The sequence below is a fragment of the Scyliorhinus canicula genome, chromosome 10 (genome assembly GCF_902713615.1).
Source record: "Scyliorhinus canicula chromosome 10, sScyCan1.1, whole genome shotgun sequence".
Taxonomy (NCBI): domain Eukaryota; kingdom Metazoa; phylum Chordata; class Chondrichthyes; order Carcharhiniformes; family Scyliorhinidae; genus Scyliorhinus; species Scyliorhinus canicula.
The window spans coordinates 23,903,135-23,928,070 of NC_052155.1; the positions used below are offsets into that span (position 1 = coordinate 23,903,135).

Consider the following 24,936-nt stretch of genomic DNA (forward strand, 5'->3'; position numbering starts at 1 on the left):
AACCAGATCCAGACTGTAGCACCTTCTTGAGGACTGGGAGGGAGGAATCAATCACATAGAGTGGTCATACACTTCCTGTCAGAGATGGTGGTGTACAAATCCTGGCCAATTTAATGTCAAAGGGATCAATTCCACCCCCAAAACAAAAGCACGTGCTAAAAATCTGAAGTAAAGAAAAAGAGTCCTGGGAATATTCAGCAGGTGGGGAAGCACATGTGGAGAGAAAGATCATTGGCTTGGAATGTGGACTCAGTTTTTGATGAGTATTCCCAATATTTCCAATTTTATTACAAATTTTATCCACCTGCCCAATTAACCGATACCATCCCGATGTAAATTTACCCCAGTCATTCAGTTGTAAATGTGGGCAATGTGGGATCAGGATAATATGAGGAAACACCTCTTCGCACAAAGGGTAGTGGAAATCGAATGCTCTCTACTCAAAATGTTGTTGAGGCTGGAGGGGGGAGGGGGGCACTTGAACATTTTGAAAGTAACATTAATAGAACAAAGAGCAAAGAACGATACAGCACAGAGACAGGCCTTTCGGCCCTCCAAGCCTGTACCGGTCATGATACTAACCTTGGCCAAACCCCTCAGCATTTCCTTGTGCCGCATCCCTCTATACCCATTCTATCCACATGTTTGTCAAGAAGCCTTTTTTTTTAACAAACAATTTTATTGAGGTATTTTTTGGCATTGTAAACAGTTGCAGATTACAGAAATATGCCAACAGCAACAGAAAACCAACACTTCAACCAAACCACAGTGCACATAGCCGCTCCTCTCCCATAAACACTACCTGCCTATTTATCCCTCCTACTCTACTCTAACCCCCCCCCCCCCCGCCTTGCTGACATTCAATCTCCCACGAAGAAGTCGATGAATGGCTGCCACCTTCGGGCGAACCCCAGTACAGATCCCCTCAAGGCAAACTTGATTTTTTTCCATACCGAAATGTCCGAAAGCCATAGTTCGGTCTTCGGGGGTTTTGAGTCCCTCCATGCCAGCATAATTCGTCACTGGGCTATCAGGGAAGCAAAGGCTTCTTTCTCCTCCTGGACTCCCGGGTCTTCCGAAACCCCAAAAATTGCGACTCTGGACTCATCACCACCCTTGTTTTCAGCACCCGGGACATGATCCCCGCAAATCCCTTCCAGTACCCCCTAAGCTTAGGGCATGACCGAAACATGTGTACGTGGTTCGCTGGTCCTCCCACGCATCGAGCGCATTTGTCCTCTACCCCAAAGAATTTGCTCATCCGAGCCACCGTCATGTGGGCCCAGTGAACGAACTTAAACTGAATCAGGCTGAGCCTGGCACATGTTGCGGTTGAGTTTACCCTACTCAGGGCTTCCGCCCATACCCCATCCTCCATTTCCGCGCCTAGCTCCTCCTACCATTTGAGTTTCAGTTCCTCCGTCTGGGACTCTATCCCTTTCATGAGCACCTTATAAATATCCGAGACTCTACCCTCTCCTCCTTCTCCTCTAGAGACTATTCTGTCCTGGATCCCTATTGGCTGGAGGCGTGGGAAGGATGGGACCTGTCTGAGTATAAAGACCCGCACCTACAAGTACCTAAAGTCATTTCCCCTTACCAGCCCAAATTTTTCCTCCAACGTCCTCAAGCTCACAAAGCTCCCCTCCAGGAACATATCGGCCACCCTCCTCACCCCCGCCCGCAACCATGTTCGAAACCCACCATCCATGTTTCCGGGGGTGAATCGATGGTTATCACATATTGGAGCCCAGACCGACGCACCCACCTCCCCTACATGTTTCCTCCACTGGCCCCACTACAGGGCTGGTGGCGTACCTGGCCGGCGAAAGAGGTAGGGGAGCCGTGACCAGGGCTGCCAAGCTGGTGCCCCTGCATGAAGCCGCCTCCACCCGCTGTCAAGATGCCTTTTGAACGCCGTTAATGGATTTGCTTCCACAACCTCCCCTGGCAAAGCGTTCCAGGCACTCATCACCCTCTGTGTAAAAAACCTGCCTCGCACATCTCCTCTAAACTTTGCCCCACGGACCTTAACCCTCTGCCCCCTGGTGACTGACCCCTCCACCCTGGTAAAGAGTGAGTGCCCATCCATTCTATCCATGCCCTTCATAATCTTGTCGACCTAAATAGGTCTTTGTTAGGCAAGGGCATTAAGTGTCGTGGGTAAACGGAGTTGTGATATATATCAGGCAATTGAATGGTGGAAATGCTTCAGGGGCTGAATGATCGACTCATGTTTCCATAGCAATTACTGTTGTAATCTACTGTATAACCTGTGCCTCACTATTATCAATGACATGATCGTCTGACAGGCAACTCGGGATGAGCAATAAATGGTGGCCTAGCCAGCGATGGCCACATCCTGTAAAAGTGAACAAAAAAAAAAATCTACTTCATATTTGGAAGAAATTTATGAATAATAATTGATTGTGTCCTGGATGGTTCACTTCTTTTAACACTCATGCCACTGAATGCTGTGCAGGAGAAATGGAATATTACCAGCTTCTTGTCAACTTTTGCATTCTGTTATGCAAAAAAATTCTACAAGCCTGAATAAATTACTAAGACTAAGATCACGACTTTTATTGCATGACTGCCTAACTCGTCAAACGAATTACTGTGGTCTCGATTCTGCGGCACAGACACACCTGGACTTCTTCCTGTTGAGTTTTTTGAGGTGATTATTTCAGGGGTAATCTGAAACCTTTATTGCCTTATCCACCATGACATTTACATCCCGTTCCCGAGCCAAGACTACAAATTGGGGATCTTCCCGAGCACACGTGGCATTACCACTGTGGAGCGAACTATTGACGGCTCCATTTGGCATCATCCACATGTTCCATGTCACTAAAGTTTACCCACTGTCAAACTGCTCTGTACTGCCCGTCCATCATCTGGATGCACCATAATTCTTACTACACTGAATTGTCTCCTTGTTTCTAATTGTCCTGTGATAGCCAGGTCGCTATTCAATCTTAATGAATAACAAGATGTATTACCCCGATGATTATTCCCAACAATCATTTCAGAATTAGATAGCTGGAACCATCGTGAAAACCAAACTGAAGAATAACTTGGGAAAATGTGAGCACCTAATCCTTTGAGCACCAGGTTTGCCTCTGACGTGCCATTCCGTTGCATTTGGAAATTTTTGGGGGTTGGATTGGATTTTCCGCGTTACAACTGAGAGGGACAGGGCCTAATGTCTCGGACAGGTTCCGCAGCTCTGAGCTCGAGGCACCCTTTTTAAATGATGCTGTGATTTCAAAAGCAGCTGCAGCAGCACCCTCCCCCCCCCCCCCCCCCCCCCCCCCGGACCCTGGATCGCTGGCAAGGCCCCCGTCTCAGAACCCCCTTCAGCCCTCCAGGCCTCCCACTCAGCCTTCATCGCCGCCCTCAAAAGTTCCCACCTCCCATTCCTCCCATTAAGGCCCCACCTCTTGGCAGTGACAACTTGGCACCTTGTTGTCTGATAGGTGGCAAGGTGGTAGGTATGCTCCCAACAACAGCCACCAGGGTGCTGAGGGGGGTCCTTCCTGCAAGGTGATGGTCGGTGGCCAGGGGGATCTTGTATTGGGCTGGAGGGGTCCAGATCGGAGGTCTTCCCTGCTCTCCCCAGCTGCAGCCTTTAAACCCATTAAACAGTTAGTCAGTGTGTAACAGTTAAGGTTTTCCCACAATAAAGTACAAATGTGCTCAGCTGTACCCCTATACTATTTAGGCATTCACTCATTATCTCATAATTATACATCCCTAATAATAGTGAAAATGTTCTCCGTTGCATCCTAAACCCTTTAAAAGGTGTGTCAGTGTGGAAAGTTTAAAGGCGCGTGAGATAAGGATATACCTTTAAAGTGGTGGAAACATAGGAAGTGTTTTACACACAGTCACTTTCATTGTCTTTTGAAGTATTGAAGGCACTCTGTATGGCTAAGAGGCTGAATGCTTTGAACTGGTTTGTTTACATTGATTTTCATACCACATTGCCTGGTACATGTATCTTGATTGACAACTCACTGGAACTTCAAAGCGACGAATCAGATTGTTTATTTTTCTAGCTCTGCAGGGATCCATTAAGTCAGGGTAGAAGCTGCTTTGTTACCTGCATTTTGCTTTGTGTCTGCCTCTTTGCTCTCGAGGCTGCCCCTTCACTTTCTATGAATCACTTGAGAACACTAAGCATGATCCAAAAAATGTTATTTCAATGAGCCATTAAGCGCATTTAAATATCTGGATACACTATGCACCCGGCGTCTGGGAGTCAACGACCACGCCGGCGAGGCCTCAACCAGATGCCGTTTAGCACGGGTTTCCACAAACATGGGCCAAGCATGATTATACCTTGGGTGGTCTTGCAGGCTATTAGAGCCCCCCCCCCCCGGGATGTTGGGGATAGAGCAGGGTAGTACCCAGCACTTGGCCTGGCACCTGAGCATCTTGCCACTGCCAAACTGGCTCCATGGCAGCGCCACCCAGGCACTGTGGCACTGCAACATTGCCTGGTTGGCACTGACACGGGTTGGACCTGGGTGGCAAGAAAAGTTGGCGGGGTGACAAGATGGGGCCCTGAACGTTGGGGGGGGGTTCCTGAAAAGGGAAAAGGGAAAAATGAGGGGGCATAGAGATAGGGCAGCCGCTCAAAATGGCGCCTCGATGTGTGAGGAGCCTGGTCCTGCTGGCGTGCTCAGTTCCCCAGTGCAGGAAAGCTGCCTAAGTATGGCCTGAACGGGGAGAAACTCCCCGAGGCCCAAAAAACGGCAAAGTGCCGTTGAATAGTGGTGTCAATGGTGCCACTTCAGCCACCGAGAAATACCCCGCCAACCTCATGCCAAACCAGACTGAAATTTTCCCATTCAATCACGCCCTTGGAAACACGACCACTGGAGGTTCCCCTCCAAGTCATTCACCACCCTGACTTGGAAATATATCACCGTTCCTTCTCTGTGGCTGGGCAAAATCCTGGTACTCCCTCCCTCATAGGAATACCTACATCACATGGGCTGCAGCGGTTCAAGAAGGCAGCTCACCATCACCGTCTCAAGGGCAAATATGGATGGACAACAAACGCTGGCCCAGCCAGCGAAGCCAATATCCCTAAAAATAAATTTAGAAAAAACAAAGAGATGGAACATGTATTTTGTGTTTGTCTTCACAGTGAAGACTTAGAAAACTTCCCAAAGATACTTGAAATGGCGGCACAGCGGCATAGTGGTTAGCACTGTTGCCTCACAGCGCCCAGGACCTGGGTTCAATTCAAGCCTCAGGTAACTGTCCGTGTGGAGTTTACACATTTTTCCCACGTCTGCGTGGGTTTCCTCCGGGTGCTCCGGTTTCCTCCCACAGTCTGATAATATGCAAGTTAGGTGGATTGGCCATGCTAAATTGTCCCGTAGCATCCAAGGATGTGCAAGTTGGGTGGGGTTACAGGGATAGGGTGCGGACGTGAGCCTAGATAGGGTGCTCTTTCAGAGGGTCGGTGCAGACTTGATGGGCTGAATGAACTGCATCTGCACTGCAGGGATTCAATAGATCTAAAATCAAGAGATGAGTGGTAGGCAGGAACTTAAAATGATCACCATCACCAGCACTAGGGAATAAGTGCTAAGAAAACCTTTAGACCTAAAGGCTGACAAGTCCCCAGGACCAGATGGCCTGCATCCGAGGGTCTTAAAGGGGTGGCTGCAGAGGTAGTAGATGCATTGGTTATAATCCTCGAAAGCTCCCTAAATTCTGGATGGATCCCAATGGATTGGAAATTAGCTAATGTAACATCTTTATTCAAGATAGGAAGGAGACACAAAGCAGAAAGGCACAGACTAGTTATCCTAATAAGTGTCATAAGTGAATTGCTAGAATCCACTGATAAAGAGCTTAAAGCAGGATACTTAGAAAACTATAATTTGAGCAGACAGGGTCAAATAGTCTTGAGAAAGTGAAATTATATTTAATTAACTTACTAGAATTTTTAAGGAACGAGCAAGGTGGATAGAGGGGAACCTGTAGATGTTGTGTATTTGGATTACCAGAATGCAGTTGAAATGATGCAACATCAAAGGCTCTCTTCAAGATAAGATTATTTGTTTAGAGAGTAACATATTGCCATTGGTTAGCTAACTGGAAGCACGGGGTAAAAAGTATAGTACCACAGAGGTCAGTGCTGAGGACACAACTAGTTATTTGGATGAAAGATCTGAATGCATATGAATTAAATTTACCAATACAGTGTGAGAATGGATGTTTTTTTTATATACATATTTGAAGAATATTGTGTAATCCTAAGAAGAATGTGTGCGCATGATTTCATTAATCTGGGGGAGGTTCTGTAGAGACAATGGGCGGGATACTCCACCCCCCCTCCCCCCCGGCTGGGTTGGAGAATCCCTGGGAGGGCGGCACGAATCCCGCCCCGCCGCCGGCTGCTGTATTCTCCAGCGCTGGTTTTCGGGCAGGGTCAGGGCTCACGCCACGCTGGTCGGGAGGATTTGGCAGCGGCCCCCTCAGCAATTCTCTGGGTCCCGATGGGCCGAGCGGCTGTCGGTTTCTGGCCAGTCCCACCGGCATGGATTAGATATGGTCCTACATAGTGGGACCTGGAAGGTAAGTCAGCTGGTGCAGTCCTTGGGGGGGTGCGGGGGGATCCGACCCCGGGGGGGGGGGGGGGGGAGGGGGGGGGCCACGGTGGCCTGGCTCACGATTGGTGCCCACCGGTCTGTGGGCAGGCCTGTGCTATGGGAGCACTTCTTCCTTCTGCGCCGGCCCCTGTAGGGCTCCACCATGGCCAGTGCGGAGAAGACATCCCCCTGAGCATGTGCCAGAATACGTGGTTCCGCGCATGCCCGGGATCACGCCAGCCCTTTGGCGCATGGGTGGACTCGCGCAGTCCCTTCGGCGCCGGCTGGCGAGGCTCCAACCCCTCCAGCATCCACTTAGCCCCCGGAAGTGCGGTGAATTCTGCTACTCCCGGTCGTCCTGACGCCGGAGTGGTTCGCGCCGTTTTTGACGCCGGCGTCGGGCCGTCGCGCCGATTGCGAAGAATCCCGCGTAATGTTTCTGGAAGAGTTATAAACACATGAATTTGTTTTAAAGCCATGGTCAAGTGGTTTATATGTAAATAAATAAAGGTTGGGAATTCGCTTTAGGAGATAGACAAAATCAGGGTCTGGATTCTCCGCTGCCCGCCGTCAATAGTGGGGTCCCTGATGCAGCGGAGAATCAAAAAACTGAGAGCGGCGTCTGGCGTTGGCGGGTACTGATACGACCACGATTCTCCGGATTCCCGCTGGTGACAGGATGAGGGATCAAGCTCGCATGCCAGCGGGAGGTAGTAAATAAATGCAAATGGGTCTTAACGGCAGTCCAAACTTCCTGCAAAGGTCCAGAAAGTCTCAAGGAAGTCGAGAAAAGGATTTCAATGAAGAAAGAGGCTTTCGTTTGATAATCCTGTCTAAAATGAAATTTCTGCTTCATTTATTCTCTCCCTATGCACTTAGGGGAGCGGGGAAACGTGGATCACAGCACATAGTGGTGAAGCTTTCCGATCGAGTTCTCTATTGTGTCTGAATACAGCATGCTGTACATCTTTTGAAAAGCGACAGAATAAATATTTATTCCAATTAATGAAATAGCCTGAGTAAAGCTCAGCTGTAAGGTTCACAAGATCTCAAACTGCAGGATTCTGAGATCTAATCGCTACAACTTGAGTTGCTCAGCTTTTCTTTCATGACCCTTATCAACCCCGGTGGTGTCTTGTACCAAAAGGCCTGAGGCAAGATTTCTCAACAAAGAAAAATTAAATTGTACCTAGCCGTGACAACGAGAAACAAAGTCCGAAGGGTCTAAAGTATTTGAGAACACTTCTAAATGTTTTCCTTTGATCAATCTTTCTTTGTCATGTCTGACAAGTCAGAATCAATGCTAAGAAAGCATTCGCACATGTAACTTTCCAGCAAAACTCAGCAAACAGGCTGACCTTTGCCTCAAGAGCTTAGATAGTAGGTAGAGCACAACATGATAGCTCAAACCAACTGGGTTCCCTGTATGTTTGTCTTTGCAGCTCCTAATCACATTTAATCTGCAAATCATGAAGGGTTGGAAGTGATACCTTAATTCGGTGAAAGAAAGCAATGTATTCACTGGGACGTAGCTGGACAGTGGGTGCCTTGTGGTAACAAAACTCAGAAGCAGTGTCTGTTATATGATGCCGACAGTGTTAACTTTCAAACACATTTGGAAACCATCTGTGGTATAATTCAGACTGCACTGAAAAGCCTTGTTAATTTCACAATCACATGGAACCTGCCTGGAGCTAAGAATGCATTTTTCTTCTTAAGAAGCACTCTGAACGTGTCCCGGACACAATCAGTCACAGCCATTCACAAAATATTTACCTCACACATTTCCCCCGTATATTTTAATTCAGATGTTAGATATCTGCTGGGTGGTTACGGTTACTTTGGCAACTCGCAGGTGTTTCCTGTGAAACACAGACCCGTTAATTGGGACCAGTTTGAGCTGAGTTGCATTGCTATGGTGATACGTGCAGCATCCCACCACTTCCAATTAGAATCGCATCCTAGATCCTTTGTATAACTCAATGAGGAGGATGAAAATGGAGTTCTCTACATGCTATCTCGTCTTCAAAAATATTTCTGATTAGCTTTTGTGAGAGATAATTGGGTAAATATGCAGGCATCTAATACTCAACTATGTGCTACTTCAATAACTGGTCTCTGCTCAGGTTATTATTACGTTATCACTGAGCTTGTGTGGTAGATTGTGAACCCTAATGATTGCGAGATTAACAAAAGACCATAATAGTTGACAGTAAAATCATTAGGGATAAAACAAAGTAATTTTCTGCAATGATATACTGGGTATGGAACACAAATCAGATAAAAGGTGCACCTATGAGGGCTGTATTACAATGCGTGACTCATTATTCAAATGTCCCAAGAATTTGGGTGCCTGATATTAGGGCTCCTGATCTATATGGCTCTACCACTGTAACATCCCATGCCACAAGCACCACAGAAATATTGAATTAAAACTGACCTTGCATAGTCAACATCATTACTGTGCCATGCAATGCCCATGGACCTGTGCTGGGACCACACTTTCAAACCGCGTCAACCTATTCAGGCACTATAAACTTCACAGATTACAGCATTATCCTTTCTTCTGAAAAAGTCATCTGCCTCTCATGTTACACTGATCCTGCCCCTACTTTGCAATGACTCATAAGCCAAACTCTTTCCTTCTCGCATGAGATCCCATGGGTTTTTAAGCAAGGTTTTAAGGATTGTATTCCATGACTTTTGTTCATCTTGTTTTGTGACTTTGGAAAACCGGTGCCCTTGGCGATGCACACATTTACTTTTGAAAAGGAATTACCATGTTTATCCTTTTAATACATTGGGTCCATTCAATGAAAGCGCAATTGATAAATGCAAAACCATTCCTTTACGTATAGTGTGTTGCCTCAGAACTGCTATTGGGGGGGGGGGTTTAAGGAGCAAACGGATGCATTTCTATATGGCTACACCGCTGCTTCTTGCTAATTTTCTCGCTTACCTTTTCTTCATCACCAAGACTATGCCGAGGAAAATGATGACAAACAGCAGAATTCCCGCAATAACCCCAGCGATTTTCACGGTGTGGTCCGTCTGCTTTTCCGGCTCTTCGGCACTCGGTTTGCGAGTCGCGCCTCCTGAAAGGCAATAGATTCACATAGGAGGGAAATTAAAGAAACAGGAATTCCACATCGGTCCTTCTGCACTGTAAATTCTATGAAACTGTTAACTCTTATCTTGCTTGTGAGGGGGGGGGGGGGGGGGGGGGGGGAATGAAAACCTCCTTTGAGCATTATTTTCCAAAGACACCGAAAAAAGTATCCTGCCCTCTAAATTACAGTGCATGAACATGTACGTGCCAAACTTTGATGTGCTCACATTAATGAAAAACAATTGTGTGCTCCTTTAACAGAATTATCCACTCTTACTTTAAATGAGTTAATTAACTTGCTCAAAACCCATTAAAATAGCAGATACAGGAATTTACTGTGCATGGATTAAATGTTGATTTACTGATCCTTAAACATCAATATTTCAAGGCCACTGACCCTTGAACAAGACAAAAGACACCTTCCAGATATATTTTATTGTGAAATATAGCCCTGTGTTAAGCCGTGAAGTAAAAAATACATCATGCGGTACCGCTCTTTGCAAAGGCTTTTAAATCATCAAATGGCTATCAACCATTGAACAGGAGTGAGCCTTCAACAGCTCCCTATTAGATGTCCTTTCTGTACCTTAACACACGCTCGAGAAAGGGACAAACCCTCCATCCACTGCTGATTATTAGCGAGGACATAACCCTTCAATATTTTCCATTAAACAACAATAGTTCTTCCACTTGTTGCTCCAGTATCTGAAGGAGCGAGATAAGCTCATTTGCAATGCATTCCCCTCTCTATTGTTTCTCTCAAAACAGTACAGTGTTTGCCACCTTGGAGAGTTCCAAATCACAGTTACATCTCGTACGCAAACTGTTATTTCCTAGCAATTTATTCACAAACCGGCAACCACTGAATGATCGCAGTCCTGGCAGAAACATTTAATATCTGTTTGAATGAGATAACTAGCCTCGAGTATTGAATGCCTTGGTGCTTGGAGGCTTTCTCTATCAGCTACCATTTGTACTGTTTACCGTAAATGTGATGGAATGTCAAAATTACATTTGTTGAAATAGCCTTTTTCTTTTGTAAATCAGTTAATAATGAAAAATGCAGAAGTCATGGAATTTATTTTGTAGCTGTTGCTCTCCCCATCCCCCAACCTCACATATCCACTCCCCATTGTATCACAGTATCATACAGCACAGAATGAGGCTATCCAGCTCTGTCATAATCGGCCTAGAAACCGATAACTTTTAAAAACAAAGCCAGATTTCCACACAATAGCTGAAACGATGATCCAGGATTTCACATTTTAAAACTTTCACTGTGACAAAGAATTAGGAGCACTATTGACTAAACACTATATTTGTATATAACTTATAGTTCAAACCACAAAACAGAACATTCCTCTTTTCTTTTTAGTACAACAGAAAAAACAGCTCACAGAATCACAGAAATGCACAGTGCAGAAGAGGCCCTTCAACCCATCCAGTCTGTGCTGGCACATGAAAAAGACCTGACCTACCTACCTGATCCCCATTTGCCAGCATTTGGCCCATAACCTTTAATGTTATGGTATGCCAAGTACTCATCCAGTTACTTTTTAAATTATGTCAGGCAACCCGCCTCGACCACCCTCCCAGGTAGTGCATTCCAGACCTTCGCCACCCTCTGAGTGAAAATGTTTTTCCTCACATCCCCCCAAACGTTCTGCCCCTCTCCTTGGGACTGACCCTTCAAGTAAGCTGCTCCCTATCCATCCTGTCCATGCACCTCATAATCTTAGACAGCTCGATCAGGTCACCCCTCAATCTTCTCTGCTCCAACGAAAACAACCCAAGCATATCCAATTTCTCTTCATAACTTAAATGTTCCATCCCAGGCAACATCCTTGTGAATCTTCTGTGCACCTCCTCCAATGCAGAGATATATTTTACCCTGCCCTTTAAGTTGACATTTAATTCTCCCAGAACCAGTCCAAGTTGATTCTTAGCTACTGAGGATTTATTTCTGTTCTTTTCCTTTCTTAGCCTGTGAACTTTAATCCATTAAAGTATCTTTCAAGTGAGGTTTTTTTTCCTGGAGATTATTTATCTCATGCAAGCTAGACAAATCTTCCAGCCTCATTTCAACTCCTCATGAATTTGACCTTTTCAATATGAGCACGAGTTCCCATTAGCATTCTTGCGAGGTGAAGCACAGTATTTTGCTGTCTGTAGCAAATTCCCCATCTCCTGGATGATGCCAGACTTGTTTGCGAGTTTTCAGGGATATCTGAGACAATTCCCCTCTCAAAGCCCATCTCCCTATCAATGTGCATCACACGGGCCTTGTATCTAAATAGAAATACTGACTTATTTATCCTTGATACCCTGACTCTCTTTTATTTTAGATTTAAATGGATAGTTTAAAGCACAACTGTTTGCAACGTGACATTCCCAACAATTTTCTGAGACTTGGAAGTCTCATAGTCTATCCACTATTAGCACATAGGCTATTGCCATTTTCTTCATGTGCAAACACCTGCCATCTTCTTTCCAGTAAAATAAGCTGGGCTCCCTTTAATCTCTTAACAATAAAACCACCAAGGCTAGCTGTCAGGCGGAATTCAAAAGCTTAAATTAAAAACACAGTCCAAAAACCGAACAACTTCACAAGTCTCTGCTCATTGTGTCTGTGCTGATACTTTAGTACAGCTTTCCTAAAGTACCATTCCTCCCTTTCCTCACATAGCCCTCTCATTCTTTTCTCTTCAATTATTTAACCAATTTCCTTTTCAAAGGCACAATCAAATGTTCAGACAGTGCATTCCACATCACAATAATTTGCTGTGTTAAAGAAAATGTTTTCTCATGTTGTCACTGTTCTGCTTGTCAATGGATACAGGCCTGGCAATTTTGCCCTGATTTTTCTGGTTAAAATATGAAAACATTAGCTGGTTTGTATCCGATGGAGTTTACAAGAGCAAGAAACTTGATTGAAACATCCAGGGGGTTCTTGACAGGGTGGATGTGGAGAGGATGCTTCCTCTTGTGGGCGAATCTGGAATTTGGGGGTTACTGTTTAGAAATAAAGGATCACCCATTTTGGACAGAGATGAGGAAAAAACTTTGGAATTCTCTTCCTCAAAAAGTAGTTGAGGCAGGGTTTTTGAACATTTTTAAGTAGATAAATTATTGATCAGCAAGGGGGTGAAAGGTTGTCAGGGGTTGGCAGAAATCAGGGTAAGGCATGACTTTATTGAATGGTGCAGCAGGCTCGAGGGGCCAAATAGTCTACTCCTGCTCCAAATTAACCATCTCATTTATTTCACTGTAAGAAAACTGACTGTCTGGGATTGTGATCTTAATTTCCAATTGCTGGCCACTTCCCAATTTGTCAACCAGAAATAAGAACCCTCCAATCTTTCTTTCATGCTCTCCTGCAGACACTTGCCTCGGTTGGGATCAAGCTCAGCCTGTTATCCTTGTTCGAGAGTGAGTTTAGATGTCGAACGTTAAAAGGATATTTGACTGGGAGCATCACAATTAGATTCCCACAGCAACACCCACCTGCCATTGAGGATAGGGGAATCTGGACTGATTTTACATTTTTTAACCGAGGGATAGGAGGAGGTCAGCTATAGTTTTCTACTCCACCAATCAGGGTCAAATCTGATATCTTCTAAAACATGTGACTTAGATACGCACTGGCAGTATCAACTAAGCAAAAGGAAATGACTATATTTAAACAATGATTTCACCTTAACACAAGAAAACTGCCAGAGCAAAAGCATTTTCTATTTACAGTCAATTTCCTTAGACAGTATTTTTGCAGCAAAGTTAATTGGCTATCAACCGCTGCATGGAAAGCAGGGAAATATTGTCAGTCATTAGACTCAGTGAAGTATCAAAGAACATTCTTACATGGTGCACGATATGGAGGCTCTTAATATTTTCACATTACTGTGCTGTGTCATAGCTTGGATAACCATGGTTGAAATGACAAATTCATCTCACAAATATGAGAAAAAGAGGGGCGATAAATCATAAATGACACCGGAGAGTATTAAAATGCATTTGGTTTGTGTTGCGGAAGGGACAAAAGTCTGTTTCAGTTTATATCAGGCTCCTGTGACACAGCCAGCCCTGACCCTCAAAACTGGACCCACAGAATTGCACAAGATTAAATGTAAAGCAGTCCAGCCTCTCAGGACAGAAGAGAAACATGACCACACTTGCCAAAACCTTTTGTACAGGACAACACAAGCTCATATTTCACCGAGTTACCACTTCCACCAAAAGTAGACGAAGTGACGGCAGATGGGTTTGTGCGATAATTACTGCACACAGCGACTTTGGGGCTGTCACTTTGGTAAGATTGCTAGAGTAACTAAGAGTTAAGCAAACTCAGTTGTATTTTACAGATTCTACTTCGGGTTTTGTTTTACTGAGGGCTCATTCACGTGCTGATTCTGGTGCCACATTAAGTCGTGCACTCCCTTCACGTCCATGTTTGTGCTTGGCAGCAATGAATCATTATGTTCACCCAAACACCATCGCATGGCCAACGTTGTGCACTCTGCTGCATCCAATCACCATTCCGGCACACCTGTCACCAAATGTATTCAGTCCTCACAATGCTTCTCACGGAACGATTTATACAGTGTACGCAAATGGACCTTTTACCTCGATCTTAACTTAGTCACAAATGACCTGGAAAGAGAAGGGAGCCATTGCTTGCTGTTCAAAATGACTTTATTTTTCATCAATCATCCAATTGAAAGCCTGAAGAACAGTCCATTCCTCGAGCAAGGTAGATTTATTTCTAAATAATTACTGCATGAGGATGTTCGGCAAACATTGTGAACATGAAAAGATGCAGTTCAGTAACTGTTTACATAAAGACTTGTTCATTTGACTATTGGTTCTTTGACGTCCCAATAAGATACTTCCTCAAGCCTTCCAATGAAAAAGAATATAATGAAAGACTTGCACCTTTCATGATCGCCAGGTATCCAAAAGTGCTTTACAGCCAATGAAGTACTTCGAAGTGTTGTCATGAATAATGGAGGGAGCATGGTGGCCAGTTGGCACACAATAAGTTCATCCAAGCAGAAATGTGATAATGGCCTGGTCATCTGTTCTTGGTGATGCTGGTTGGGGGGATAGATATTGGTCAGAGTATGCAGGGGAATTCCCCAGCTCTTATTGGAATCAGCGCCTCGGGATTTTATATGTCCACCTGGCAAGACAGACAGACGGTTTGAACATTTCATCCAAAAGATGACACCTTCGGAAGTGCAGCACTCCCTCAGTACTGCTGTGGTGTGCCAGCCAGGATTTGTGCTCAAGTTTCTGGAGTGGGATTTGAAGCCGCAATCTTCTGACTGGAAGGTGAACGTGTGACCCGCTGAGCCATGGCCGACTATTTTCTAAATAGTGATAACTTAGAAAATATTTAAACTGTCAGACCAGTGAAATCTAGACATCCTGCCATAAGATGGCACCAGCATATTTGATAAATGCTCAGACAGAATTACATAGAAACATAGAAAATAGGAGCAAGGGCGTTCGGCCATTCAAGCCCGCTCCACCACTCATTATAAACATTGCTCCTCATCCACCTTAACCATGTTGAATTCTCTGGTCATACACATCAGCAAGGTTGAATCATAGGTTGAATCAAGGCAGGCATTCTTTCCCAGGGTGGAGGGGCCAGTAACCAGGTGGCATAGGTTTAAGTTCCGTGGGGCAAAGTTCAGAGGAGATGTGCGAGGCAGGTTTTTTACGCAGAGGACCGTGAGTGCCTGGAACGTATTGCCTGGGGTGGTTGTGGAAGCAGATACATTAACGGTGTTCGAAAGGCAACACATGGATAGGATGGGTATAGAGGGATACGGCACAAGGAAGTGCTGAGGGTTTTGGCAAAGTTTGGTATCATGACCGGTGCAGGCTTGGAGGGCCGAAGGGCCTGTTCCTGTGCTGTATTGTTCTTTGATCTGAATGAACTGAGATAAGTTAGTATTGTATGGCAGGCACCATGATTGTTCATATTGCCACTGTGGTCTGCAGATAAAGAATCAGCCAGAATTCCCTCTCTTGAGCAATCTTGGTTGATTCCTGCTGGAAGGTAAGAATCTGCAGACATTGAATAGCAGAGGTTTGGGCTGCTCCCACTATGATGCTCCCACAGTTGAATAGCCTGCTCATCCTCACTGTGAAGACCCAATAATGGAAAATGGTCCTCTGGCAAGGGACCTGATGATAGCAAGTGCCCATAGAGTTATGTATGCAGGGCATAAAAGCACAAGAACATCAGAAACAGGAACGGGAGCAGGAATTTGGCACTTTAAATCTGCCCCACCATTCAATAAGATCATGACTGATCTAATTCCACCTTTCTGCACTATCCTGATATTCCTTTATTTCCTTACTGCTCAAAAATCTATTGATCCCTGTCTTTAACATAAGTGAAGACTGAGCATCCACAGGTATCTGGGGCAGAGAATTCCAAAGATTCACAATAATATGAGTGACAAAATTTTGCCTGGAAGCTGCGTTGGTTCCCCTTGGAGCCAAAGACTGTGAGGCGAGATTTGACAGAGGTTATGACAGGTTTAGAAAAGGTAGATGAAGAAAAACGGTTTCTGTAATGAACTCCAATTGGCCAACCAATAAAGCCAATTGGAGTATGAGCTCCCTCAATGATAGCTCATTGAGGGGGCCCATATAAGCACCTGTGTAGGCTTTGTGAGCCAGTCTTAAGTTGACTGGACTGCTAGCAGCACTGTTTGTAGCTGCTCCTGTAATATCGTTATTGTAAATAAATATTGGTGTGGTGACGGAACTCCTGCCTCCCGTGGATTACTACAGTTTCCATTGACCGAAGGTACAAGGCAAGGGAGGTTTAGCCAAGAGATGCGGAGTGGGGGGAGGGGGGAGGTCTGATGTAAAATTTTTACAGTGAGTGGCAGTGATCTGGAACTTGCTGTCTAGTGGAGATGATCAATGATTTCAAACTGAAATTGGATGGAAACCTGAAAGAAGTACACTTGCGGGGCCACGGGATGAGAGAAAGGAGATGGGTCTTACTGGATTGCTCTTCAGAGGGCCTCCATGAACCCGATGGGTTGAATGGCCTGCTTCTCTGTCGGCCTGACTCCACTTCTCAGTCCTAAATGGTCAAGCCCTTATTCTGAGACAGCGATCCCCAATTCTGGACTCCCCAGCCAGGGAAAGCATTCTCCCAGTATCACTGTCAAACCCCTTAAGAATTGTACATGTTTCAATTAGATCACCTCACATTCCTCTAAACTCCAGAGGGTATGGGCCGAGTTTACTCAAACTCCCCTCCCTGGACAATCCTTTCATCTCAGGAACCATCTGAGGTGGAAGGGGATACTAGAGACAGAACATTATTCCTGGAGCAATCTTCTCTCTGTATTGACTCTGTCGATGCAAAATCATGTTCGTGAAAATGTGGATAAATTCTTGTTTCCAAATTCTAACTGTGCCAAATGTATTCAACTGGTACTCTTGACTGTCCTGGAGGCCGATTCAGCTATTTTTCTTGGAAAAAATACAAGTAAATACAATATTTCTCTGTCCTGTCAAGGTTTTGTGTAAGGTCGGGTAGCCATACATCTATGCACATTAGGCCCAATTAACCATTCACAGACAAAATGCAATATGAAAGCATGCAGTGCAGAGGTATCGTAAGTGCATGGGTTAGTTGCAAACTTGCAAGAGTGGACACAAAAGGTTCAACTGAATATCAGGAGTGAGAACACAATGAGCTTGCTGTGCGGAAGGTAACAGAGAAAATAAAACCTCTGAAACGGAACAGAGAGAGGGAAAGATAGTGAGTGAAGAAGAGGTAAAAAGGATGGCACCATGACTTGGTCTGTACTTGAACGTCTGACCTGTTAGTTGGTTGTCGCCTGCAGCAGGGGCGATGCGAATATAGGGTGTTGTAAGCTGAGTCACGATTATTGCAGCTATGGCAGAGGAAGATTTTCCAGGTCAGCATGCATGAGAAAAAAGCCAGACTGAAGCTAGACGAGCATCAAGAATTACTTAGTGACCATATATATAAATATATATATATGCACTATTATATATCTAAGAAAAAGAACATTTCAGACACGTAACTTGAATATGGCAGAAAAGAAAGACATGTTGCTGAAACTTTTCATCTTCGACAAATCAGGACAAACACAAGAATGCCCAATTTCAAACCATCACAGCAATTTATACCACAGCAGGAAAGGTTGCTGACCAATTGGCAAGTTGACTCTGATTGGCCGGGGTGAGCAACAGGCCAATCAGAGTCAACTTGCCAACCAATCAGCACCCCTTTCCCTTGTAATCTATGATGTGGAGATGCCGGCGTTGGACTGGGGTGAGCACAGTAAGACGTCTTACAACACGAGGTCACCTGAGGAAGGAGCTTCGCTCCGAAAGTGAGTGATTTGAAACAAACCTGTTGGACTTTATCCTGGTGTTGTAAGACGTCTTACCTTGTAATCTAAGTTGTTGTGATGGTTTGAAATTTGCCATTCTTGTGTCTGACCTGATGAGGGCAGGACAAAAAGCTTCAGCAATATGCCTCTATTCTCAGTAATATTCAGGTTCTGTGCTGCCAAGTGACAATGTAATTTATTCTGTTGAGAACCGGGTTTTTCTTTTTGGACACAAAACAACACAGACGCTTGCATTAATTTATTAACCCTTAAAGAACTGTATGTTTGCCTGACGACATTCAAGCCAGAGGAAATAATTGTTCAATTCACTTCAATTCATAACTTACCTTAATCTAGCGGCTCAGCAAAACAAAGTGCTGCTGGCTTTTTCCTCATCTTTTCCCAGATATTTTCCCCTTCCATTCTTGCACCATGTACAAGAGAGTGCAGGTGCTAGGCCTCAGCATTTCAGCCAGAAACCAATCAAGAGAGGTTCAGAATCAGCGGGTCTCCAATATCTCGCCCCCCCCCCCCCCCCCACTTCAACATGGTTAATGTTTTGCCTCCCTTCCCTTGCTCAGAACTTGTCTGAGGTCACAAGTTCTTGTCTTACTTTTTCCTCTCCGTTCTTGTATTAAATGTTCTTCATCCCACACTCGTTACCTCATTCTGCTGAGGCTTCCTGACAGCAACTCGACTGAGATTAGGATCAGAGCATATGGGGGATCATGGGCAGCACTCCTAGTTCCTTTCCACCTGGAATATAGAGTCATAGAATTTACAGTGCAGAAGGAGGCCATTTGGCCCATTGAGTCTGCACCGACCCTTGGAAAGAGCATCCCACCTAAGCCCACACCTCCACCCCATCCCTGTAACCCAATAACCCCACATAACCTTTTTTGGACACTAAGGGCAATTTATCATGGCCAATCCACCTAATCTGCACATCTTTGGATTCTGGGAGGAAACCGGAGCACCCGGAGGAAACCCACGCAGACACGGGGAGAACGTGCAGACTCCGCACAGACAGTGACCCAAGCCAGGAATCGAACCTGGGACCCTGGAGCAGTGAAGCAACTGTGCTAACCACTGTGCTACCGTGCCGCCCCGAGCAAGCTACTTAACCCATAGCTACTTTCATTGTGACTTACATTTTGTTTAAAATTATCTTCTTTTTTCACTCTTGCTGCCTAATGAAAGCAAGCTCCTCAAAATAGCTCCTCTTCTCCTGGCAGGGTGGCTAGAGTAAGTCACTGGCCTTTTTATAGCTGCTTCCATCACTCTGACTGGCAGTTCAAGAGGTGAGCTTGTTGTAGTGAACAGCAGTTTAATGACTAGTGTAGTAACAAGATTCTTTCTAATTGTGCTGCTGATGGATTGATTGATTGATCAGCACCGAGACGCATAATCATTTTGTGCTACTGTGTTGCTGCCTCTTCACCTCAAGTTTTAAATCATGACTATTGTGTAAATGGTCTCCATAGTGACAATTACCATTTCTTTTGTTTTGCTTCAAACAGCCCTGTAGGAGAGGCTAGCGTGTCTCGAGAGTGATTTCCTTTTCCATCTCAGTTAATTTTACTTTATGAGAGAAGTTTGGCAATTTGCAAATGGGCGTTCTACATTTCATAGACCAACACAGCATTAATGAATAATGACCAATGTGAATGGTCCTGGCGGGTTTCATGGCATTGTGTGAGGACTGGCAAATTTCAATTGACAGCGTGGAAGCTCATTGACAGCATTCTAAAAATATATCATGTTTACTGTGGTCATTCCAGATTAAAGGCACTGTTCCATCAATCCACACACTCATGTTATTCACACAGTTATTTTAAAATGACCACCTTCAGTTTTGGGTGATGCAATCTGTGGAGGCACTGGTCCTAATTGGAAGCCCGCAAGAATTAATTCGAAAATGTTTACTTTTTCCATATTTTCCCGACCTCTCCGGCATGTGGTAACTGTCGCGGGAGGTATGGTTTCATTGGCGTGAACAGGCCTCGCAATTATTCACATGTAATCTTAGTCGGGAAGGGGTTCAATATCCAGCGGGATTTCTCCCGCTTGCCAAGAATAACCACAGAAAAATGATATAACTACAATTTACACTGCACTTCTGTGTTCCCATGACGCTGCCACTGAAGTTACGACTTAGAGGGGGAATCCTTCCTCATGCGGCCATGTTAATCGGCATAGTGCTGGGAAAAAAATGTGGGACTCGCCTGGTTTGGACCCACTCAGCCTGCAGACGGGCGAGCAAATACCATGAATGGCTGCACAGCGGACGGCAAAAGGTTAAAAATGAGAGCCGAGCTTTGACACGGCAAGTTTCATGTTTTCAAACAATTTCAGAAGGTGACTCCTTTCAAATTAAAAGTAGTCCTTTGAGGGTTAATAAAATCACAACAAGTTTCTACCTCAGTGAGCCATAAAAATAACAAAAGCAGAAAAAGAATCATAGACTTCATTGAGTTACAAGCATACAATCATATTCAGATGCATGTCAAAAATATTTGATTGATGTAGAGCGGAGCACAGTTTAACAAGGAGAAAGTGCCACAAAATTAATTAATAGAATAATTTTCAGACAACCAAAGGTAAGCAAACTTGCACAGATGACTCGATGAAGCCAAAAGGAGCAGACACATTTTGATTAATCGGTTTATAAAGAACTATAAAGCATGTATGAGACTTATTAAAGTAAAGTATGAATAAAGTGTTCATGAAAAGAAGAGAACATTTTCATCAAAATTCTGGCTGCTAAGAATATACATCCTGGCATGTATTTTAAATACCTTTTCAATCAGAAATCGGTGAATGTTATGACAAATATCTGTGTTACAAAACAGAAAGAGTAGAACTAAGACATACCTTTTGTGGCCACCCTGACGCAGTCAATTTTGGTTTCCTGTATCAAATGAAGAGGGAAAACTGTCATCTCTGGTGCTTCAGAGGAAGCAAACACAACTTCACCACCAATTCTATTTAAAATCCATCGATAAGATTGACTTGGAGGGACAGTGATGCGTTTGGTCACATATTAGAAATAGCTCTTAACAAATTCAGCATGTAGCCTGGCTGTTAACAATCGGAATGAAATGTACTTGGCGTTTTAGATAAATACTTCAGTTAACATTTCTCTGAACAACCAAAGATATTAATTGGCAAAGGCAGCGAACAGCCTTCACTTCACCAACTCCGTGACCTTGAGTACTGTAGAGGGAAAGCCTCAGCGACATATCTGACAATTATTTAAAAAATAATCAATGATGCTTTAGGTTGGCACTGGCATAGCAATATATAAAGGAAGCCACTGCTTTGCATGACAAACACTTCCAGACTTCTAGAAATAAGCATAGTTCATCAGAGGTTAAGTTTACTTGTGATTTCTGCAGGAATCTGAAAAGGATTCAGGGAACAGCCATAAAGATGAATAAATTCTGCCTGACTGTGGTTCATAAGGTCTCCTTTATTTAAAAAGAAGTCACGCTGGAACAGACAAACACCAATTCTACTTTTGAAGTATTTTTGCAGATGCATGAAATTATATTTTTTGGGCAGAAGGATATAACAGTATTCAGGATTCATTACTAAGGAAGCACTTAAGAAAATAAAAAAAAGTCCAAGGAACTAGAAAAGGTCATTTAACACATTGCACTATTGGTTCCAAATCACATGTACCATCGTCTCTACCATGAGATGTACCCAAACCACTTTATCTACAGACAGATGAAGGTTGTAAGGTTTTCCCATTTACCTCAAACACAATGGTAACTGAGATAAACCCTCCAAATGTTTCAGTAACTGCATGCTCTGGAGTAGTTTGTCTTTCTGAACAACATGACCTCAGGGCAGAGTGAATCAGGGCTCGGCAGGAAAGCAGAGAGAGAAGTAGAGGGATGATATATCTAGTGATTGGAATAAGTTGCAAGTTTTGGAAATGAGGAAAGGTGAGATGGAGATTGGAGATGCTTGTGGGCCAGTTGGTGACAGTGAAAGAGAACTTGTCACGGTTGAGAGAGGAATGGAAGAACATGCATTTAGAAGCATAGAAATGGAACAATTCCAGTTGACTGTCTTGTCAAGCATTAATACTAATAATCAACATTGAGACAGTTGTGCAACATTTTGAAAAGTCAAAGTACTGCTGAAAAAAGTGGTATGCTCTCGAAGCTTTTCATTTTGTACTTATCAGGACAGATGTAAGAATGCTAAATTTCAAAGTAGTTTGCAAGTTATACCGCAGGACAAAAAGCTGCTGATTGGTTGACAAGTCAACACTGATTGGTCAGGGCGTTGCCATGGAGAACACATCAGAGAACTATTGTCCCCGACACTTATGTTTAATAAAAACTCACACAGAGAATACTTGGACATGTTCCTTTTGCTTGGAGAAGACTGGACTCTGAGTATTACTGTATGCAGCTTCGAGAAAATGGAAGTGAGCTATATGGCAAGCCCAACTGATAAACTTGAATTGGTTGTTCGTGTAATTCTAAGCACACTCAGGGCTGTTCATCAGTGCTGTCTAAATGCAGAGTCACATTTAATGTTAGTCATTATGTTCTGAGTTTTACAAGCATGGGCTAGAGCAGGCGATGGCTCAGTTGTATTATCACTGGAATTAGCAATCCAGAGACACATGGTAATGGACTGGGGACCCGGGTTTGAATCGCACCACTGCAGATGGTGCAATTTGAATCCAATAAAAATCTTAAAGTCTAATGGTGACCATATAATGGTTCACTAATGTCATCTTGTTCACCAATGTCCGACAGGGAAGGAAATCTGTCGTCGTTACCTGGTCTAGCCGACGTATGACTCCAGACCCACAGCAATGTGGTTGACTGTTAAATGCCCTCTGAAATGACCATGCAAGCCACTCAGTTTAAGAGCAATTAGGGATGGGCAACAAATGCTGGCCCAGCTGTCGATGCCCAACTTTCCATGAGAGAATTTTTAAGAAGTACTGTCGGTACTGTGCCTATTGCGAAAAATTGAAGGGGACATGCTGTTTGGTACAATCTGCTGCCATTGGAATGTTTGGCCTATGTACATAACGTTGCACCAATCCTGAAATTCGAATTCTACGTTCCTTATTGTTCGGTAAGCATCTTGTTAGTGAAAAATACCACTTGTGTTGCTACTGCACAGCAGCAGTGTAAAACAGCTCGCCTCACCTGTTGCTCAAAGATACCTTACTCCCCCTGGGTAATTTAAGGTAGACTAGACAGTTTCAGATCTGAAAGTGATGGCCTGAGGCCCATTTATGAGTACGGGCGATACGCAGCAAGCAATGTTCTGATCGGGGTCACCATTATACCGCAGGAATGTAGAACAAGGGCAGCAGCGCGAGTTCAATTCCTGTACCGGCTGAGAATCCTGAATTCTCCCTCCGTGTACCCAAACAGGCGCCGGAATGTGGTGACTAGGGGGCTTTTCACAGTAACTTCATTGCGGTGTTAATGTAAGCCTGCTTGTGACAATAAAAAGATTATTTATTTATTATTTATTTGGCTAGCCTTTTTTGAATTAAACTAAACCATGAGGGTCAATAGTACCCGGGTGCTTCCTCCATGGCAATGCCTCGGACCAATCACAGTTGACTTTGTATGACTTGCCAACCAATCAGCACCCTGTTCTCATGTAGCATAAATTGCTGCTTCCTTTGAAATTTGGTATTCTTGTATCTGTCCCGGTGAGTGCAAGACGAAAAGCTCTGGCAGCACATTTCTTTTTCAGCAATATGCACGTTGTGTGTCACTGAGCAACTAAAAGTCAAAGTCCTTCACAGAATGAATTACAGTTTAAAATGCAGTGACTCTTATTCTAGTGCTCTGGGATCTTTAACATCATGCCAATTGGACAGGGAGGACAACCTATGCAAAGGTCAGTGCTTTAACAAAGCAAGGTGCATGGATAGCATGCACAAACCCTGATGGAAAAGGCTCAGACACCACAACCTTCTGACCCCAAAGGATGCTGCCAGCTGAGCCAAGCTGAAATAAAAAGGTGAACACCTCCTCGATCATAATTTTACACTGAAAATCAATGTTTGAAGTGAAAAAAATAGATGCACACTGAATCTTGATGATTCAAAAGAACAATCAACTGACATTGCTTCCTGTTCTGCGACAAGTAACCTGGGCAACAGTTCCCAACTGACAAGAAGCACACTGGACACCATGTTAAACCATTGGGCGGAATTTGCCGGCAGGTTACTACGGTCCCACTGATGGCACTCGGGTTTCCCGGCAACAAGGGGCGCAGTCAACAGAAAATCCCATTGGCAAAGGTAGGACCAGAAATTCCCGCCAGCGTGCCACCTATGCCACCGAAAAACAGGCAGTGGGTTGGTCAGTAAATCCCGGCCATTGTAAATGATCAGCATTACTGTAAGGAATTCATAACAAAAACACGCCAAAGAAATACAATTATAAATATGAATTAATATGACCCATTAATTATCTCCTGAAGGTGTAAATTCTTCACCATTTATTTTTGAGCATATCAAAAGGAATATTATTTTCATTCAGTGTCTCTTTAGATTTGTTAAATGCTGCTGGGCTTTTAAATTTAGACTATTTTTCAATGAATAGTTATCCTTTCTTAAAGAGGATATGAAAACAGGAATAAGAGCATACTTAATTCAATGCAAACTGCTTTAGTTCAGAGAGCGTTAATTCATCCAATTTTAATTCTTTATTCCACTACCCTCCTTCTCTGATTCAAAGGATATGCTCTTGATCTGCTCCCATGCCTCACACAATGCCGGATCATCACCAATGCTCAACCTTATGCAACAAAATACCCG

General features: G+C 44.1%; 1 protein-coding gene across 9 annotated transcripts in view; it reads right to left on the reverse strand.

The window, feature by feature from the left end:
- LOC119972279 (receptor-type tyrosine-protein phosphatase mu-like) overlaps window positions 1–24,936 on the reverse strand; it is a 985,231-nt gene that overhangs the window by 248,249 nt on the left and 712,046 nt on the right. For 6 of the 9 annotated variants that reach the window (XM_038808716.1, XM_038808713.1, XM_038808718.1 and 3 more), the window contains exons 13-15: window positions 20,994–21,030; window positions 17,580–17,654; window positions 9,574–9,709 (exon numbers count right to left, since the gene is read on the reverse strand). In XM_038808716.1, coding sequence (XP_038664644.1) covers window positions 9,574–9,709; window positions 17,580–17,654; window positions 20,994–21,030 — 248 coding nt within the window. The remainder of the gene's footprint in view (window positions 1–9,573; window positions 9,710–17,579; window positions 17,655–20,993; window positions 21,031–24,936) is intronic. The other 3 variants (XM_038808721.1, XM_038808720.1, XM_038808719.1) reach the window with 1 other exon arrangement.